Genomic DNA, 16,002 nt, shown 5'->3' on the forward strand with positions numbered 1-16,002 from the left:
ACTTGTTTTGACCTAGCCTGCAGCCTGAGGTCTGTAAGCCCCAAACAATGTAAGAGAAGTTAGCCTTGTGCAATATCTTTGGGAACTTGGTGCCTAATTGCCATTTTTGAGATGCAGGGTATAAAACAACTCAGGCATCTGCTGCATTGTTTTAACTCTCATTAGTGTGATTTCAGTAAGGGAAGTACAATACAGTGGTACCTCGGTTTACGAACTTAATCCATTCCAGAAGTCTGTTATTAAACCGAAACCGTTCTTAAACCGAGGTGCGCTTTCCCTAATGAGGTCTCCCGCCACCAGTGCCCTTCCACTGTTCGGCTTCCGTTCTTAGACCGAGGTAAAGTTTGCAAACCAGGACACTACTTCCGGTTTTGTGAGTTCATAAACCGAATCGTTCGTAAACAGGGCTGTTCTTAAACTGAGGTGCCACTGCATGTAACTATGTTTTAAACTGAAACTTCAGATTCAAAGACGGCAAAAGAAAGACTTCCGATTGTTAGGCTGCAGTCCTATACTCACTTACCTAGGAATGACCGCTGGGAAGAGCGCGGAGAGAAGAAATACTATGGTGCATCTGCAGCAGCCCAGCCAGACACCTTCAACTGCCCTATCCGCAAGAAAACATGTCTCTCCCATATTGGTCTCTACAGCCACAGCAGGCGCTGCAACCTGCCAACAGTTTAACTCCACCCCAAAGGTGCACTCTTCCATTGTCTCCCAAGAAAGACAGATGCCAATACCAGGAGTTAACTCCCACCGAAGTCAATATAGCTTATTTTTGTGTTGACATATATGGGCTTGAATTATGGTGCTGGAGGAGACTCTTGAGAGTCCCATGGACTGCAAGAAGATCAAACCTATCCATTCTTAAGGAAATCAGCCCTGAGTGCTCCCTGGAAGGACGGATCGTGAAGCTGAGGCTCCAATACTTTGGCCACCTCATGAGAAGAGAAGAATCCTTGGAAAAGACCCTGATGTTGGGAAAGATTGAGGGCACTAGGAGAAGGGGACGACAGAGGACAAGATGGTTGGACAGTGTTCTCGAAGCTACGAACATGAGTTTGACCAAACTGCGGGAGGCAGTGCAAGACAGGAGTGCCTGGCGTGCTATGGTCCATGGGGTCACGAAGAGTCGGACACGACTAAACGACTAAACAACATATGGGCTTGCAGTGTTAAAGTCAGAAGTATCATAGAATCGTAAAATTGTGGAGTTAGAAGGGACCAAGGAGTAATGTTGTCTAACTTCCTGAAAATGCAGTAATATTTTCCTCATTGGATCCTGAGATTAAGAGTCTCATGCTCTACCAACTGAGCTATGCATGCCATCTCAAGTAAACTTGTTAAAGTATAAGGCAAGGGTGGAGAACATTTGTTCCTCCAGATGTTGCTATACTACAGCTCCCATCAGCCCCAGCAAGCATGGTCAATGGCTTCATATAATGCAGGCATAACCCCAAACTTCGGCCCTCCAGATGTTTTGGACTACAATTCCCATCTCCCCTGACCACTGGTCGTGTTGGCTAGGGATCATGGGAGTTGTAGGCCAAAACATTTGGAGGGCCGCAGTTTGGGGATGCCTGATATAATGTGTCAGGAAAATCTTAGTATACTGTAACTCTGCAACTTACACAGGGGTTGCATTCCAGAGATCGCACCCAAAGCCAAAATTGTGTATGGTCAAAACACATTCAGTTCAATGGTGGGGTTTTCCTGGATGCCTGCCCCATTTAAACTTATTATTATTTACAGGTAGGTAGCCGTGTTGGTCTGCCGTAGTCGAAACAAAATAAAAAAATTCCTTCCAGTAGCGCCTTAGAGACTAACTAAGTTTGTCATTGGTATGAGCTTTCATGAGCATGACTTCTTCAGATACACTTCAGAAGTGTGCATGCACATGAAAGCTCATACCAATGGTCTCTAAGGTGCTACAGGAAGGAATTTTTGTGTGTGTAACTGAAGAAGTGTGCATGCACACGGAAGCTCATACAAATTATTATTATTATTAAGTGTGTAAAGCTGAATGTGCACAAGTTCAATGCATTCAAGTTGTGGGCTTACTGTAGAGCAATGGAACGAAGATGCAATATGCAAATTAATTTGGGGCTTACTGATTAGGGTCTGCCCTGGCAGGAAGGTAAACGGTGTTACCAGAAGCGGCTTTGTCATGCTGGCCACATGACCTGGAAGCTGTACGCCGGCTCCTTCGGCCAATAATGCGAGGTGAGCGCGCAACCCCAGAGTCGGTCACGACTGGACCTAATGGTCAGGGGTCCCTTTACCTTTACACCCGGACAACACCATTACTGGCCCCAGCAACATCAAACATACCAACTCAGGACTATTTAATTGCTCATCTTCTGACATTGCGTATGCCGTCAAATACCAACAGTGCCCTTCAGCTCTCTATATTGGACAAGCAGGCCAAACCCCACACCAAAGGATAAATGGACATAAATCCGACATCGAAACCAGTAGGAGAACACTTCAATCTCCCAGGACATTCTATACATGATCTCAAAGTATTGGTAGCTGTCTTATTACAAAAGAATTTCAGAAGTAGACTGGAAAGAGAAGTTGCTGAACTGCAACTTATTACCAAACTTAAAACCATGGAGAGGCCTGGTCTGAATAGAGACATTGGATTCTTATCTCATTATACATGATAAATCTATTTTAGCCATCTCACACCTTGCTTTTTCCTGCAAGACCAATTGCAGTCGTTAACAGTCACACCTATCAATCAATCACCCACTCTCACCACCCTTCTGAGTAATACCCCTCCCCACCCTCTCTCTCTATATAAGGGTCTGGTGACTTCTGTTTCAATGTATCTGAAGAAGTGTGCATGCACACAAAAGCTCCTACCAATGACAAACTTAGTTGGTCTCTAAGGCGCTACTGGAAGGATTTTTTAAAAAAATTATGTATTCTTAGTTATTAACTAGCAATAAACCTAACAAAGGAATTGTCACTCAACGGTGTAACAACGGTGGAAGTTCACTCAGCTTAGATTTGTTACCCACCATCTACCGTATAATACATTTTATCATCATATTTATTATACTCAAAATTAGAGTGGCTAAAAATATGTATTTTCCCACCTTTGGCATGCACCTTTATCAGTGAAGAATGAATTTGATCCGTGTTAGTGGCTCTGAATATAGAAATTTGGTGGTACGGTAGTTGTTTCCATACTGACATAGAACTGAAAAGTATGTTTATATTTGACTCACAGGAGTTTGCAAAATAAGATGTGTGTGAAGAACGGTGTGATTGTGTTCTTTATTCATGATTCACACTACTTAAAATACGCAGCAATTTGCACATTTTAAAAATGCACCCACATTAAAAAAGGAATTTGTGGAAAAAGTAATGGGAGATGTGACCCCATGTTGTATTATGCAGAAAGTGTGCCATGATGTGATCATGTATTTGCAATATTGGGCTTGGCTCAGGGGCAGAACTGTGTGATCCCTAAGTTGGCCCACATGCAGTGGGAGCCACCTATGGAAGCTGTTTGTGCATAGACAGGATTTAGTAATATCTAAGAACAGAGGCATTAGAAATCATGCCCTTTGCCCTTCAAGCTCTTCACTCAAATCTACAGTGCAAGAACTGACTATGGTTATTCAGAGGTGAGGGAAAAATACTCTGGGTTAACACTTCACTCTTCAGGGTTAAGCTTTGGCACTGAAACAATAACAAAGGGTGTAGGGTTTAATCCTCACATTAAGCATTAGAAAAAGCATAAAGGTAAAGGGACCCCTGACCATTACAAGGATGCAAATCCTGCCTTAGCCACAAATTCAGGTGGGTGAATCACAAGGGCTCCAATTCTAAGCATCCTTATTGGGGAGTAAGTCCTGTTGAATTAATTGGGACATACTTCTGAATAAATGTGCATAGGATTCAATTGTATTTATTGGCCTTGATTCTCCATCTGTGATTTTCCTACAAAACTCTGCATAGGAAATAGGGTGTAATGTGTACAGTGACTTGTACAAACACTGAAACCTGCAACTGACTATAGCTTATCGGTGTCCAGATTGCAAGAACATGCTGCAAAAAAACTTGCTCGTGCAATCATCGCGTGACAGTTCATACATAAGTTGAAAATTGTTATTGCACAGAAGGGATTTTGTAAAGTATGAAGTAGCCCTAATGACAGCATATTACTTCACAGGATTGGTGAAAGGGATAAAAATCAATCATTGAGGAAATACAATTTGCAAATTGCAACCATGGCAAGCACACACCAAGATGAAACAAGGGAGGCTGACACCCTTTTCCCTTTAGGTGCATCCAGTAATTCTCTTTGTAAACTGTTTTGAGGCATTTGCAACCAAATAGTGTTTACATTTTATGAAATAAACACAATCCACAGTGGCAGGAAAAGGACATGAAAGAGACCAAGAGATGAGGGTGATAAAACCTGCACCAAGTAAAACTTCAGGACTGTGGATAAAGATCCCAAACAGATACAGTCAACAAACAAGGCTGGGATTGGGAGGTCTCTTGGCCAAAGAGAATTTTTGACACCCATCAAATGGAAATGGTATTTTCTGCAAGAAGTAGGGACGGGTTGAGTGGGAAGGATATATTATTTTTAGTTTTAAAAAAAATCAAAACGAAACCATGCCTTTCAAAGAGCTCGAGGGAGTCAGTAAACACGCTTGTCCCTTTCACAGCAACCGGAGATACTGTCTGTATATAACGATTCTGCCCCCGGCTGAGTGGAAATTTATTTGAATCGGGGGTTTTCTCAGTCCTAGTCTAACACTCCAAGCAATGCCCAGCAAGGACTTTTTGCTACCCTTTTACCAGGTTTGTCCTTTTCCCTCAAATGGCCTGTGGCTGTAACTTTTTAGCATGTGAGTGTTGGGGGGGGGGAGCTTTGAGGGAATTGTGGCTCCCTGGCTGCCGACCAGGGCTCAGCAACCATCCCCATCCCTCAAGCTTAGCCTGCTTCACAGGGTCGTTGAGAGGGGAAACCCGGGAGCTGCGCCTTGAGCTCTTCAGCAGGAAAGGCGAGAGCTGTCAAGAAGACGCGAGGCGTCCTGTGAACAAAAGGTCGCGTAGGGTTATTTCACCACGTTTTGTCTTCCACGCAAAACGCGAGTTAAGGAGTCCCTATGGGAGACATGAAGAACTGCGCGCGCGAAGGAAGGGGAGCGCGCTCGCGCCGGGATAGGCGCAATCCCGCCTCATGCACAGGCAAAAGCCGCGCGCGAGAGGGAGAAGGTGCCTCCTCAGGACGACGACGACGCTCCAGCTCTGGAAGGAGCCGGGAACTCTGCGGCTGCCTCCGCCCCTTCTCGTCAGCCTTCCTCTCTCCTGCGGAGGGCAGGACGCCTGCGCCGGGGAGGGCGGCGCATTCCGGGCGCCAGGGAGCCGCTGTGGGGAGGCATGAGCGAAGGCGGCGGGCGCTGAGAGTCTCCTCCCTGCCTCGCTCGCTCGCTGCAGGGGAGAGGAGGACAAAGAGGGAGCGGGCGAGGGGCCGCCTCCTCCCCGTCGTCGTCGTCGGTGCGGCCGCCATGGGGGAGCGGCTGCGAAGCCAAGCCGGCGTTTCCTCGGCGGCCGCGTCGGCCCCCACCCCCGCCTGCTCGCTGCATAATGGGCTGCTGCACAACGGCTTCCACGGGCTGCCCAGCAATGGGGAGGCTCCCGCGCGCCCGCTGCTCTTCCGACAGGACCCGCCGGTGCCCAGCCAGGGCTCGCCGACGAAGAAATGCCGGACGCGCCGGAGGATGGACTCGGGCAAGAAAAACAGGCCACGTAAGTGAGGAATGCAGAGAAGGGCCCGCCTCGGGATGGGGGTGGGGGAGGCAGCGCGGTTGCCTTGCAAGTATGCACGCGCGCACGCATCTATGCACCTCCAGGCGTGCATGAGCCTTCTGCATCGCGTGATGCAGCGCAGGCCAGGCTGTTTCAGTCGTATGGCAATCAGCCCTGAGTCACCATCATTCGGCCACCTCGAGGGGGGGGGGGCTGTCTTGTGAATGAGGCGAGGGCACTTCTTGGCTGCTGGCTTGCTCACGTGTGTGCTGTCAAATGTGATTGCCTGTGACGAAATCCAAGGCTTGAAGAGCAACGACTTGATTGCTTAGCTGGCTGCAGATAATAATCACATATATATGCACATATATGCTGTCTATGCATACACAGTATTTTAAGGCAGGAAGGAGGTAAGATTAGAAAGGCTGATTTGCCCTACTAGTCCATGCCTTTTTCTGCCTTAAAGGACCCGGTCGTTCCTTCTCATTGTTTGGTTTCTCTCCAAAGAGCTCCCCCTGCGCGCGCGCTCCGCCAGCGGCGTGCGGCACCCTCCTGCTCGAACGCACAACAATCAGTTCATTAAGTACCGTTTCGCTCCGACCAATAGGGCCGCACTCCCGGCGATCACACCCACTGATACCACGTAGGCCGGTCCCGCGGCCGACCAATGAGGAGGCCGGGAGGGAGTGGGCTTGCCTCGGTTTCTACACCGCTGAGTGCAAGTCGCTAAAATGAGAGATTTCTCAATTTACAGCCTGCATAAATGTGACCTTGCTAAAGCGGATGCCGATTGTTGGGGGTGTAAAAGACGCGCAGGCTTGGATTGTCAGCCTCCTGGAAGCCGGCTCTCTGTGCCTTTTAGCAGCTCAAAATGAAGCTTATAATTGATGAGAGGCATTGTAAGTAAATGGCACTGACAGTTGAACTTCTTTCTCTCTTTGCCTTCCATTAAATTTAGGGAAAGCATTTTAAGAAAAGAGGAAGGTTTTGATTAGATGGCAGAGTTAAACTCGAGTAGGTGAGACTGTTTTGGAAGAGTGGTTTTTTACTTTTTCACCCCTGTGGTTCTATGCAATTTGTTTCCTTTTTTTATTTATAATGCAGAAATAATCAGAGCTCTCTCAAAGATTCACCTGATCTGCACGCATCTTGGGGCTCATGTATGTGTGTGTGATCCCCCCCAAAAAAGTGAATAATCAAGAATAATTAGAAATTCATAGCATATTTTGCCCCTAAAGGGGGCCTTGGAAATGGCTGAAACAGTGATTAATTGCCTGTTCCTAATTCTGTTTACATGGAAGCCAGACCCATTGTTTTGAGTGGGGCTTGCTGGTTGGTATATTTAGGATTAACAGCACTGAGCTGCAATGTAGACTCATTCTTCTGCTTCTTTTGTTTGTTTGTTTTAAGGAAAGCCAACCACCTCTCTGGATAACGTGCTCAGCCAGAAAATGTGCACTCATACTCCCATTGAAAACAAATACCGGAGAGTTTACTGTTATCTCATTATGTAGCATCATCAATGCATGATGAGAGAGAGCAGGCTAGTATAAGAGATCAGTTCTATAGCTGAATAAGAGATAGAAATGATAAAGTAAACCTGAGCACATGGGAATCACATATTCACTGGAGCTGAGGTTTAAATCCTGTTTCACACACGGATTTATTTATTATGGCTGACAACACAAATACAAAAGTTGCATCTCTTCTAAAGATGAGTGTTTTGCCACTGACTATTGTGGTATAAGAATTTCATGAGCTGCTTTGGATGAATATCTTACTTCTGTAAATAATGCACAGCCCTACTGTAGTGATTAAGCCTAAGCATCCCTTACTCTTTAAGGTGGAAACAAAATAAAAAAAATTCCTTCCAGTAGCACCTTAGAGACCAACTAAGTTTGTCATTGGTATGAGCATGCACACTTCTTCAGATACTCTTTAAGGTGGAACATGCTCATCTTAAAAAAGGGAAAACTTTCCCAAAGATACTGTTCATTCTGATAAGTTAGTAAGTCTTCATGGAGTCACTCAAGTGCCAATTGACACCCCCCCCCCGTTGATGGGTCTGTGTCAGTGCCATTTTTTTCTATTTCATTTCCTATAGTAATTTTTTAAAAATAGGAAAAATATACACTACTATCTGGAATACTGTCTGTCTGCTGGCCTACTACACCCCCCCCCCAATTTTGTATGGGTTGCATCTGGCTAAAGTCATGCTCAAAGCAAATCTATTAAAATAAACATGCTTAAGTTAGTCATAGTTAACTTTAATCCATTGATCCCGGTGGGTCTACCCTGAGTATGAGTTAGTCAGATAACAAACACCATGGAGGTATAAATGTGTTTCTATATATCAAGCAAAACTAAAAGAAAGTTATGCACTGTGCATTTGGTCATTTGATTTCTGTAGATTGTACATGCAATCTTCAAACCTGGCTTGAGTAAGCAAAGGTGAAAGGAAACTTTCTAATTTCCTTTTGTTCAGTTGTTAATGTCACGTTTAAACCTTGTGTTTAAGAAAAATAGTCAAAGACAGTGTTGCATTTCATTTTCAACAAATGCAAAGTGGGATGTTTATATTTCTCTTTCCTTCTGATTTTAATATATATATGTGGGGTATATTGTCTGTTTGTTTGGTTGTAAATCATTTTGTGTTGTCCTGGGCAAGATAAAGCAACTGACAAATTTAACAAACAAATGAAATAAATATTAGGCCAGTACATTTGTGCTGATAATGTTAGCTCCAGCCTATACTCAAATGCAATAAGTTTTTTTAAAAAAAATTCTTTGCAAAACAGGTTGCAACTTCTGTTGTTTTACATAGACCTTAAAAATACAATAACATATTATTTTTTAAAAAAATTTCTGAAGAGAATGGGCAAAAATAATGTAAAACAACAGTACAAAATCCTTACACTGAGATACATTTTGGCCAGCTGGGGGAAAAAAAACACACATCTGGGTGATTCTCCCCACCCCACCCCCATTAATGAACTAAGAGAGTTGGCACTGAACAGATCTGAGTAGAACATAACAATGCAAAATCCAGTCTTACTGGTTTAATGTGATTGTTCAACATTGGCCTGCAAAGGTGCTTGTTAGCTACCGGTATGTATGTTAAAGGGTGCAATGAAAATTGCATCAGCTGATTTGTGGGAAGGGAACTTAATAATGAATAGGTCTTGGTAACACATGCCTCCAGAAGTTGTACATCTCTGACCATTAATTTCTTGCATGGTACGAAACATTTTTTCAGTGTCAAGAAAAAAAATCAGTCCAGTTATAATGCCAGAGCTATACAGTACAGGCATTAAATGTACACTAGTTCAGATCTGTCTTTTTTTGGTAGCAAGCAGCATGGAAATCCAGACCTGTGGAAAAAGAAGGTTATTTGAAATAAATGGAGCTCATGTTGCATTATGTTGAAACTCTAATTGGATTCAACAGATATATTCCATTGCATTGTGATGGAACATTCATTGCTGGTCTCAAGATGGAAACTGTGGTGATCTCACGCTGGGTAGCCAGGTGATGTCTATGGGTTGCATCTGTTTAGAGCAGGGGTTGTCAACCTGGTTCCTAGTGGGCGTTTCAGGATTCTAGGTGGGCGGTAGGGGGTTCTATGGCACAAGCAGAATCCTTCCATCCAGCACTGGTGGGCGGTAAGGAAATTTTTACCATCAAGAAAGATGCATTAATGGGCGGTAGGTATAAAATGGTTGACTACCCCTGGTTTAGGGACGTGGGTGGCGCTGTGGGTTAAACCACAGAGCCTAGGGCTTGCCGATCAGAAGGTTGGCGGTTCGAATCCCTGCGACGGGGTGAGCTCCCGTTGCTTGGTCCCTGCTCCTGCCAACCTAGCAGTTCAAAAGCACGTCAAAGTACAAGTAGATAAATAGGTACCGCTACAGCGGGAAGGTAAACGGCGTTTCCGTGCGCTGTTCTGGTTCGCCAGAAGCGGCTTAGTCATGCTGGCCACATGACCTGGAAGCTGTACACCGGCTCTCTTGGCCAATAAAGCGAGATGAGCGCCGCAACCCCAGAGTCGGTCACGACTGGACCTAATGGTCAGGGATCCCTTTACCTTACCCCTGGTTTAGAGTGTTTATTTTGTTCAACCTACTTGTGGTTCAGGGTTCCCCTGTGCAGCAGCTTCTTAGAGAGTGCTCGCAGTTCTTCAGTGCATGCCATGGGGTCAGACGTGCATCCCAGTTCTGGAGAAAGAACTCTGAGCTTTCCTAGCTTCCTTACAGAGATTGGTCATAGCCACCTCTTTGGGCAGAGGGAAAAACAAGAGAGTAGTTATCCAACAGCAGCAGTGGCAGGTGGTACTGTTGTAGTTCGTTTTGCTTTCTTCCCGAAACTATAACTTCTCAAAAGTTATTTTTTAGTCATCCATTCCCTGGAACAGCTGAGCTCTTCCAGCTTGCATGTGCCCGAGGGCATTGCACAGAGTACATTGAAGGGTGGGGAATATAAAGAGATGCAGATTTGAGTCCAGTGTTTTGGATCAGGGCAGGGCTGACCAGCTCTTTATGCATACAAATATGCCATATCTGTTTGTGTATAGAATTGTCCTTGAGTCTATATATCTTCCTATTCCTCCCTGCCTGCCAGAAAGCACTTTTTCCGGAGTGGCAGTATGCAACTGCTTTTCATGTTTTGTGTACCTTGGCTACCAAAACAAACTCTTTTTTTTTAAAAGCCTATACAGAAACTGGCTGCAAACCAATGCAAAGGAAGTGGCCTTATCTGATGATTAAAGAGTTAATGCTTTTGAATGTTCTCTTTCATGCCCCAGGAATATAATTTAGTTGAATAGTGCTAGTCAAATAAATGCTGCACGTATTTCCATTCTCTGTGCCCTCCTCACAAAACAACCAAGAGGGTTTTTCATTGGTGGTGGTGATAATGTTGTTATTGCCTAAAAACACTCAGGAATTCTGCATCTCTGTGGAGAGCAGGGTTGACTTCCCAGTGCTCTGAACTTTTTTTCAGTGTGCTGGCAATCATTCGTAAAACCCTAAATAGCCTGGGTCCTGCACACCCAGAAGATTGCCCTCACTCTTTTATTTTATCATGATATTAATGATTCTCTTAAATATTCAATCCAGTCCATAGGCTTCCCTTCAACTTTGCAACTATATTTTTGTAGAGGCTTGACTAAAACCACTGATGGGAAGGAGAATAGTTGAAGGGGGGGGGAGGGAAATGGCATGCTGTCGCCTATTCCAAGCCCTCAGAACCCTGATCACATTGCAGAGGGTTGGACTAGATGACCCTTGGGGGTACCTTCCAGTGCTACAATCCTATGATTCCGTAAATCCAATCAAATAATTCCTCATTCTAGAAAGCACTTTAACAGCCCTAAACTGGACGGTTTTAGGCATTTTTTTTGTATTAGTGAAGCAGTCTAGGCTTGATTCTAACCTGCATCATGTGTATATGTTTGAATGATGCATCTGTATATATATATATATGAATGATGCAGGGCAGATTAAACATCATAGACAGAACTGTCATGAAAATGCAAACCCAATGGTGTTCAGCAGAGTTCTTGTGTTCTGCTGCAGGTCACCAAATCTGAAGAAATCAAGAGAACTACTGTACCTTATTGGTAGTGGCTGTTATTATTTATCACCCACCTTGAGGTTAGGTGTGTCCTAAGTACTTGTTAGGCGACTGATTACATCAGGACTGGAGGGGGAAGCTGTGTCATCCCTCACAACCATGTACTTATTGTTGTTGTTATTACCCCATTTCTTACCTGCCTTTCACCATAAGACCCCAGAGCAAGTTACAGCAACTTAAAACTATAATATTAAAAACAGCTTAAAACAGATTGCCATCGCAGGAATAGGGTGAGAGGTGCAGTCTTCCACTTCTGACTTCCTACGCTACTTGACTGCATGGTAGATGACTCTCAGTGAGAGATGTTGTGTTGCAATAGCGAATGACCTGGTGTGATCTTATCGTGTGCAGTCTGAACATTAAAGTAATGTGTGATGTGCAGCAGCCTTTGCTTTGTTGTTTGATTCATGTCCACATGTAAAGTTCTAAAAATATATATGAATGAATATGTAAGCATGCATTTTCTGGGGCAATAACTTTGTTGCTATGCACAGGGTTTTACAGAAAGGGAGAAAAATTCATTAACTTCATACATAAAGATCTTACCCTTGTAGGGGCCATCTAGGTAATTGCAGAACCACCCATTTCTTGCTCTATATACCGTCAATCATTAAAGTAGATTAGAATTCCCTACCCGAAATCTAGATAGCACACAAAGCTTGAATGTTTTCTTTCCCTTCCCAATTCTGGACGATTAGTCCAGTTTAAAGTGCACCCGGGAACTGTGTTAAAGGTACTCTCACAGTATCCATGAATGAACTTTCCCCTAGATTGTCCAGCTGTTAGCAGCCATCAAGTTAAGTGATCCTTGTTAATCTTTTAGATACCTCCTGTTTGCTTTAGACCTCCTTCTCATTGAGGTGGCAAACATGGGTCTGAGCTGTACCACTTCAAATAGCATGTGCGGCTCACATGATTGAATTGTCCAGAAAAAAGAACTTCCCTGCACATAGGAAGCTAGATGTCAAGAGAAGGCTTTCCATCCTAGCCCAACCGTGTGTGTGTGTGTGTGTATGTGTATAGATTCCTTTTTTATGTAGGACTAGTGTCATTCAGCCCATTCAATAAGTGGGCGCTAGCCGGGCGGGAACGGAGGGGAAGCCCTGGGACTGCGCAGGCGTCGCCTCCGTCGAGCGCCTGAGGCCCACCGGCCCCTCCTCCTCCTCCTCCCGCTGTCCCGGGTGGCGACGGCCACCTCCACCTCCCTGCTGCAGCGGAGTGATGCGGGGCGGTGAGGCAGGAGAGCGAGGGGCGGCGCGCTTACCTGAGGCACGCTGCGGGAGGCGGCGGCAGAGGCCTCTTCCTTCTCCTCAGGAGAAGGGAGGTGGAGGAGGTCATCGCCACTCAGGACAGCGGGAGGAGGCGGAGGAGGGGCCGGTCTCTGTGCTCCAAGTCTCTGCGTCCAATCCCTGTGTCTGTGGGGCACATGCGCTAGTAGCGCGGACACAGGGACACAGGGACTGGACGCAGAGACACAGGGACTTTATTATATAGGATTCCCCCCCCTCAATGGGCATACCATCATACATGCCCCCACCCCCACAGTCACATGCTTTTTCTTTGAATGGTTAAGAGTGCCCAGCTAGGTTTGCTTTCCCAATATATCACTTAGAATCATAATATTTTAGAGTTGGAAGGGAACTTTGAGGTCGTCTAATCCAGTGTTTCCCAACCTTGTGCCTCCAGATGTTTTGGGACTACAACTCCCATCATCCCTAGCTAGCAAGACCAGTGGTCACGAATGATGGGAATTGTAGTCCGAAAACAGCAGGAGGCACAAGGTTGGGAAACACTGGTCTAATCCAACCCCTGCCTTAATGCAGGATGTGTAATGGAGGATGCAACTACCGGTATGTTATCTCTGACAGATGGCCGTTGAGTCTCTGCTGAATACCTTTTGTCAAATGAGAGCCCACCCTTGCTCTTCCCCTCAGACCTTAAACCAGGCATCCCCAAACTGCGGCCCTCCAGATGTTTTGGCCTACAACTCCCATGATCCCTAGCTAACAGGACCAGTGGTCGGGGAAGATGGGAATTGTAGTCCAAAACATCTGGACGGCCGAAGTTTGGGGATGCCTGCCTTAAACCCTCACCACAACTGGAGGTTTTGAAACTTTTATTGATGAAGTCGGCACAGCTTCCCAACGTGGGTCTACAGGTTACAAGCAGGTTAAACATGATAGAGCAATAGGTACAACATGAAATAACAACATGAAAGGTACAACATGAAATAACAACATGAAAGGTACAACATGAAATAACAACAGTAGTGCTGCATTATTGGAGCCTGGTGCAATGTCAACACCTACGAAGTCATCCCTGAAAACACTGTCATCTATGGAGCTGACTGCCTTCGGCGAGTGCAGACTGAGCGGCCCCAGCCACAGACATTGCAGCTGGACTTCCTAATGAAAATCCTGCCAAACTATCACCATCTTTAAAAAGCCATGAAACCATCTTCTACTCCTGTGAAGAGCTGAAGACACCCTTCTCCCAGCATGCTTACCAGAACTGCAGTGCTTTCAGGACTCTTGCGTCCGCAAGAACTAACTCACTTACATGCTCGTTCATTCCATTGTGCAACATAATAATTATTTATTAAAATGGTGAAAAATGAAAAAAATAACAACAACAGTAGTGGACACACCTTCTCCCATCTCTCAGGATTTTGAGACTAGGCACAGGAATTGCTAACAAGTTCTTCTGAACAGATGAGAAGTAAAAAGAAGCAATCCCAAACAATGCAATGAATAATGTTGGTATGATAATTTTAGATAATATAAAATATTCAGCGATTTCTTTTAAAAGACAGTTGTACAGTGCTAACGTTTTAATTGGTTTTGTTAATATTGGTTGTGTGACATTTCAGTGAGAAGTTGCCAAGGGTGCGGGGGTGGGGTGTAACTTCGCCAAGACCTTGGGAATTTCACAGCATTAAATGCATCTTTTAAATCTTATTTGCAATCCTAAAGGATAAATGCTCTTTAAAAAAAAACCAACAACAATCCCAAACCCAAGAAAACTAATAATATTAGGTTATTCAGGTGCCACCCACAAGCTGAAACCTGTGACTTGTCGTGTTACAATTATTGTAATGAAATAAATATTAACCAGTGTGGTATACAGTAAGCATATAGTATTGGCCTGGGGTTCAATTTCCATTTGGCCACAAAATGTAGCTTAGCCTACGTTTATGATTGTTGCTCCCTGATTTCCTGCGAGATGGGAGGGCAGTAGAAATATAAATGGGATAAAATAATGGTAGTAAGCCAGAATGTCTGGAATCAGAATGGGTTTTATCAGTTTAATGTCTATTATATATATGAGAGAAGAAGTTAAATCTATGTACTCTGTTCCCTACAGAACTGTTGCTGGAAGAAATAGAATTGTCTTTCAGAAAGCTTTTGGCCTGTCTTCTTCAATGTGTGCCCCCAAAGGCCTTGCTTAGAGAGTAGGTCAGGATGAGCTAATCCAGTGTGGCAATGGATATATACACATGGCACATGGGAATACGTAGCACGTCAGGCGCTGCAACCTTACAACAGTTTGACTTCACCCCTGAAGGCGCACTCCTCCATCGCCTCAAAGACAGATGGACGCCAACAACCAATTAACATAACTGCAATACCACTGGCCAGTGTCTTGTTTGTGTACTATAATTTCTCTGCTGTCCTCATGTGGATTTTAAAGCTTGCGTGCCCTTGATAGGTCAGTCATATGATTTCCTCTCTGCAGTTCAAATTCCTTTGTGTTGGATTAATGGCTTGCAAGTAGTGTAGGAATTAATAGGACTCCTAACACCGAGGGTGGGGTGGTGGGCTGCTGCAAGTTGTTTGTGCTGACACTGGCAAGCAAACTGAAATGTGCTTTAGGTGATAAAGAGATGGTGAAAGAGGGAAGTCGAAATCCTTTTCTCTGTTTGTCTGCCCCCAAATGGAAGAGAAGAGGCAGCTACTCTTTACACAGAACATAAAACAAGCCCCCTGTCAAGAACAGACTGACTTAAACTCTCAGTATCTCTTCGCTTGCTCTTAAAAATTGAGAAGAGTGGAAACCCAGGTAAAAATACACTTGCGTTTCTGTTTGTAGCAAGATGTTTCTTCTTCCCAACAATGGGACAATCCCTCTTCCTCTTTTGCAAAGGGAAGAGGAAATGCAAGACACTGAAAGGGCTCAGGTGGGTTCAACTCTTAGCATCTCCAGGAAGGGCCCCCTGCCAGAAACCCTGGAGAGTCACTGCCTGTTAGTGCAGACAACACTGAGCTGCATGGATCAATGGTCTGACTCAAATGAGGCATCTTCCTGTGTTCAGACATGTTCCATTTGCGCAGTTTATGCATGAGGTCAGGTCATTGTAGCCATAAGCTATGATCCAGAGAGAGCCTACTGTGTTTGCACAGGCTGCAGCTTGATGCAAAGTTTGCATTGGCACAACTGGATGTCATTTATTTACACGGTTCACTTTCCTCCCCTCTTGCATCTCTCAGTAAACAGAAGCCGTGTTTTGAAATTTCCCTGAATTTAAAGTTCACTCTAAACGGATGCTGGAGTAGCACTGAAGTGCAGGTGTAGACTGTGCCAGGCTCCAGGTGG

General features: G+C 44.8%; 1 protein-coding gene across 4 annotated transcripts in view; it reads left to right on the forward strand.

The window, feature by feature from the left end:
• Positions 1-5,336: 5,336 nt before the first annotated feature.
• Positions 5,337-16,002, forward strand: part of PANK1 (pantothenate kinase 1) — a 35,323-nt gene continuing 24,657 nt past the window's right edge. The window contains exon 1 of one of the 4 annotated variants that reach the window (XR_004693882.2): positions 5,337-5,778. Coding sequence is in view for 2 of the 4 variants with exons in the window: in XM_035137729.2 (XP_034993620.1) it covers positions 5,538-5,778 (241 nt within the window). In the remaining 2 variants the exon portion in view is untranslated. Of the gene's footprint in view, positions 5,779-5,806; positions 6,678-12,954; position 16,002 lie in introns of those variants that run through there. The other 3 variants (XM_035137729.2, XM_035137730.2, XM_035137734.2) reach the window with 3 other exon arrangements.

Source organism: Zootoca vivipara, chromosome 5 (assembly GCF_963506605.1).
Source record: "Zootoca vivipara chromosome 5, rZooViv1.1, whole genome shotgun sequence".
In the NCBI taxonomy this organism is placed as follows: domain Eukaryota; kingdom Metazoa; phylum Chordata; class Lepidosauria; order Squamata; family Lacertidae; genus Zootoca; species Zootoca vivipara.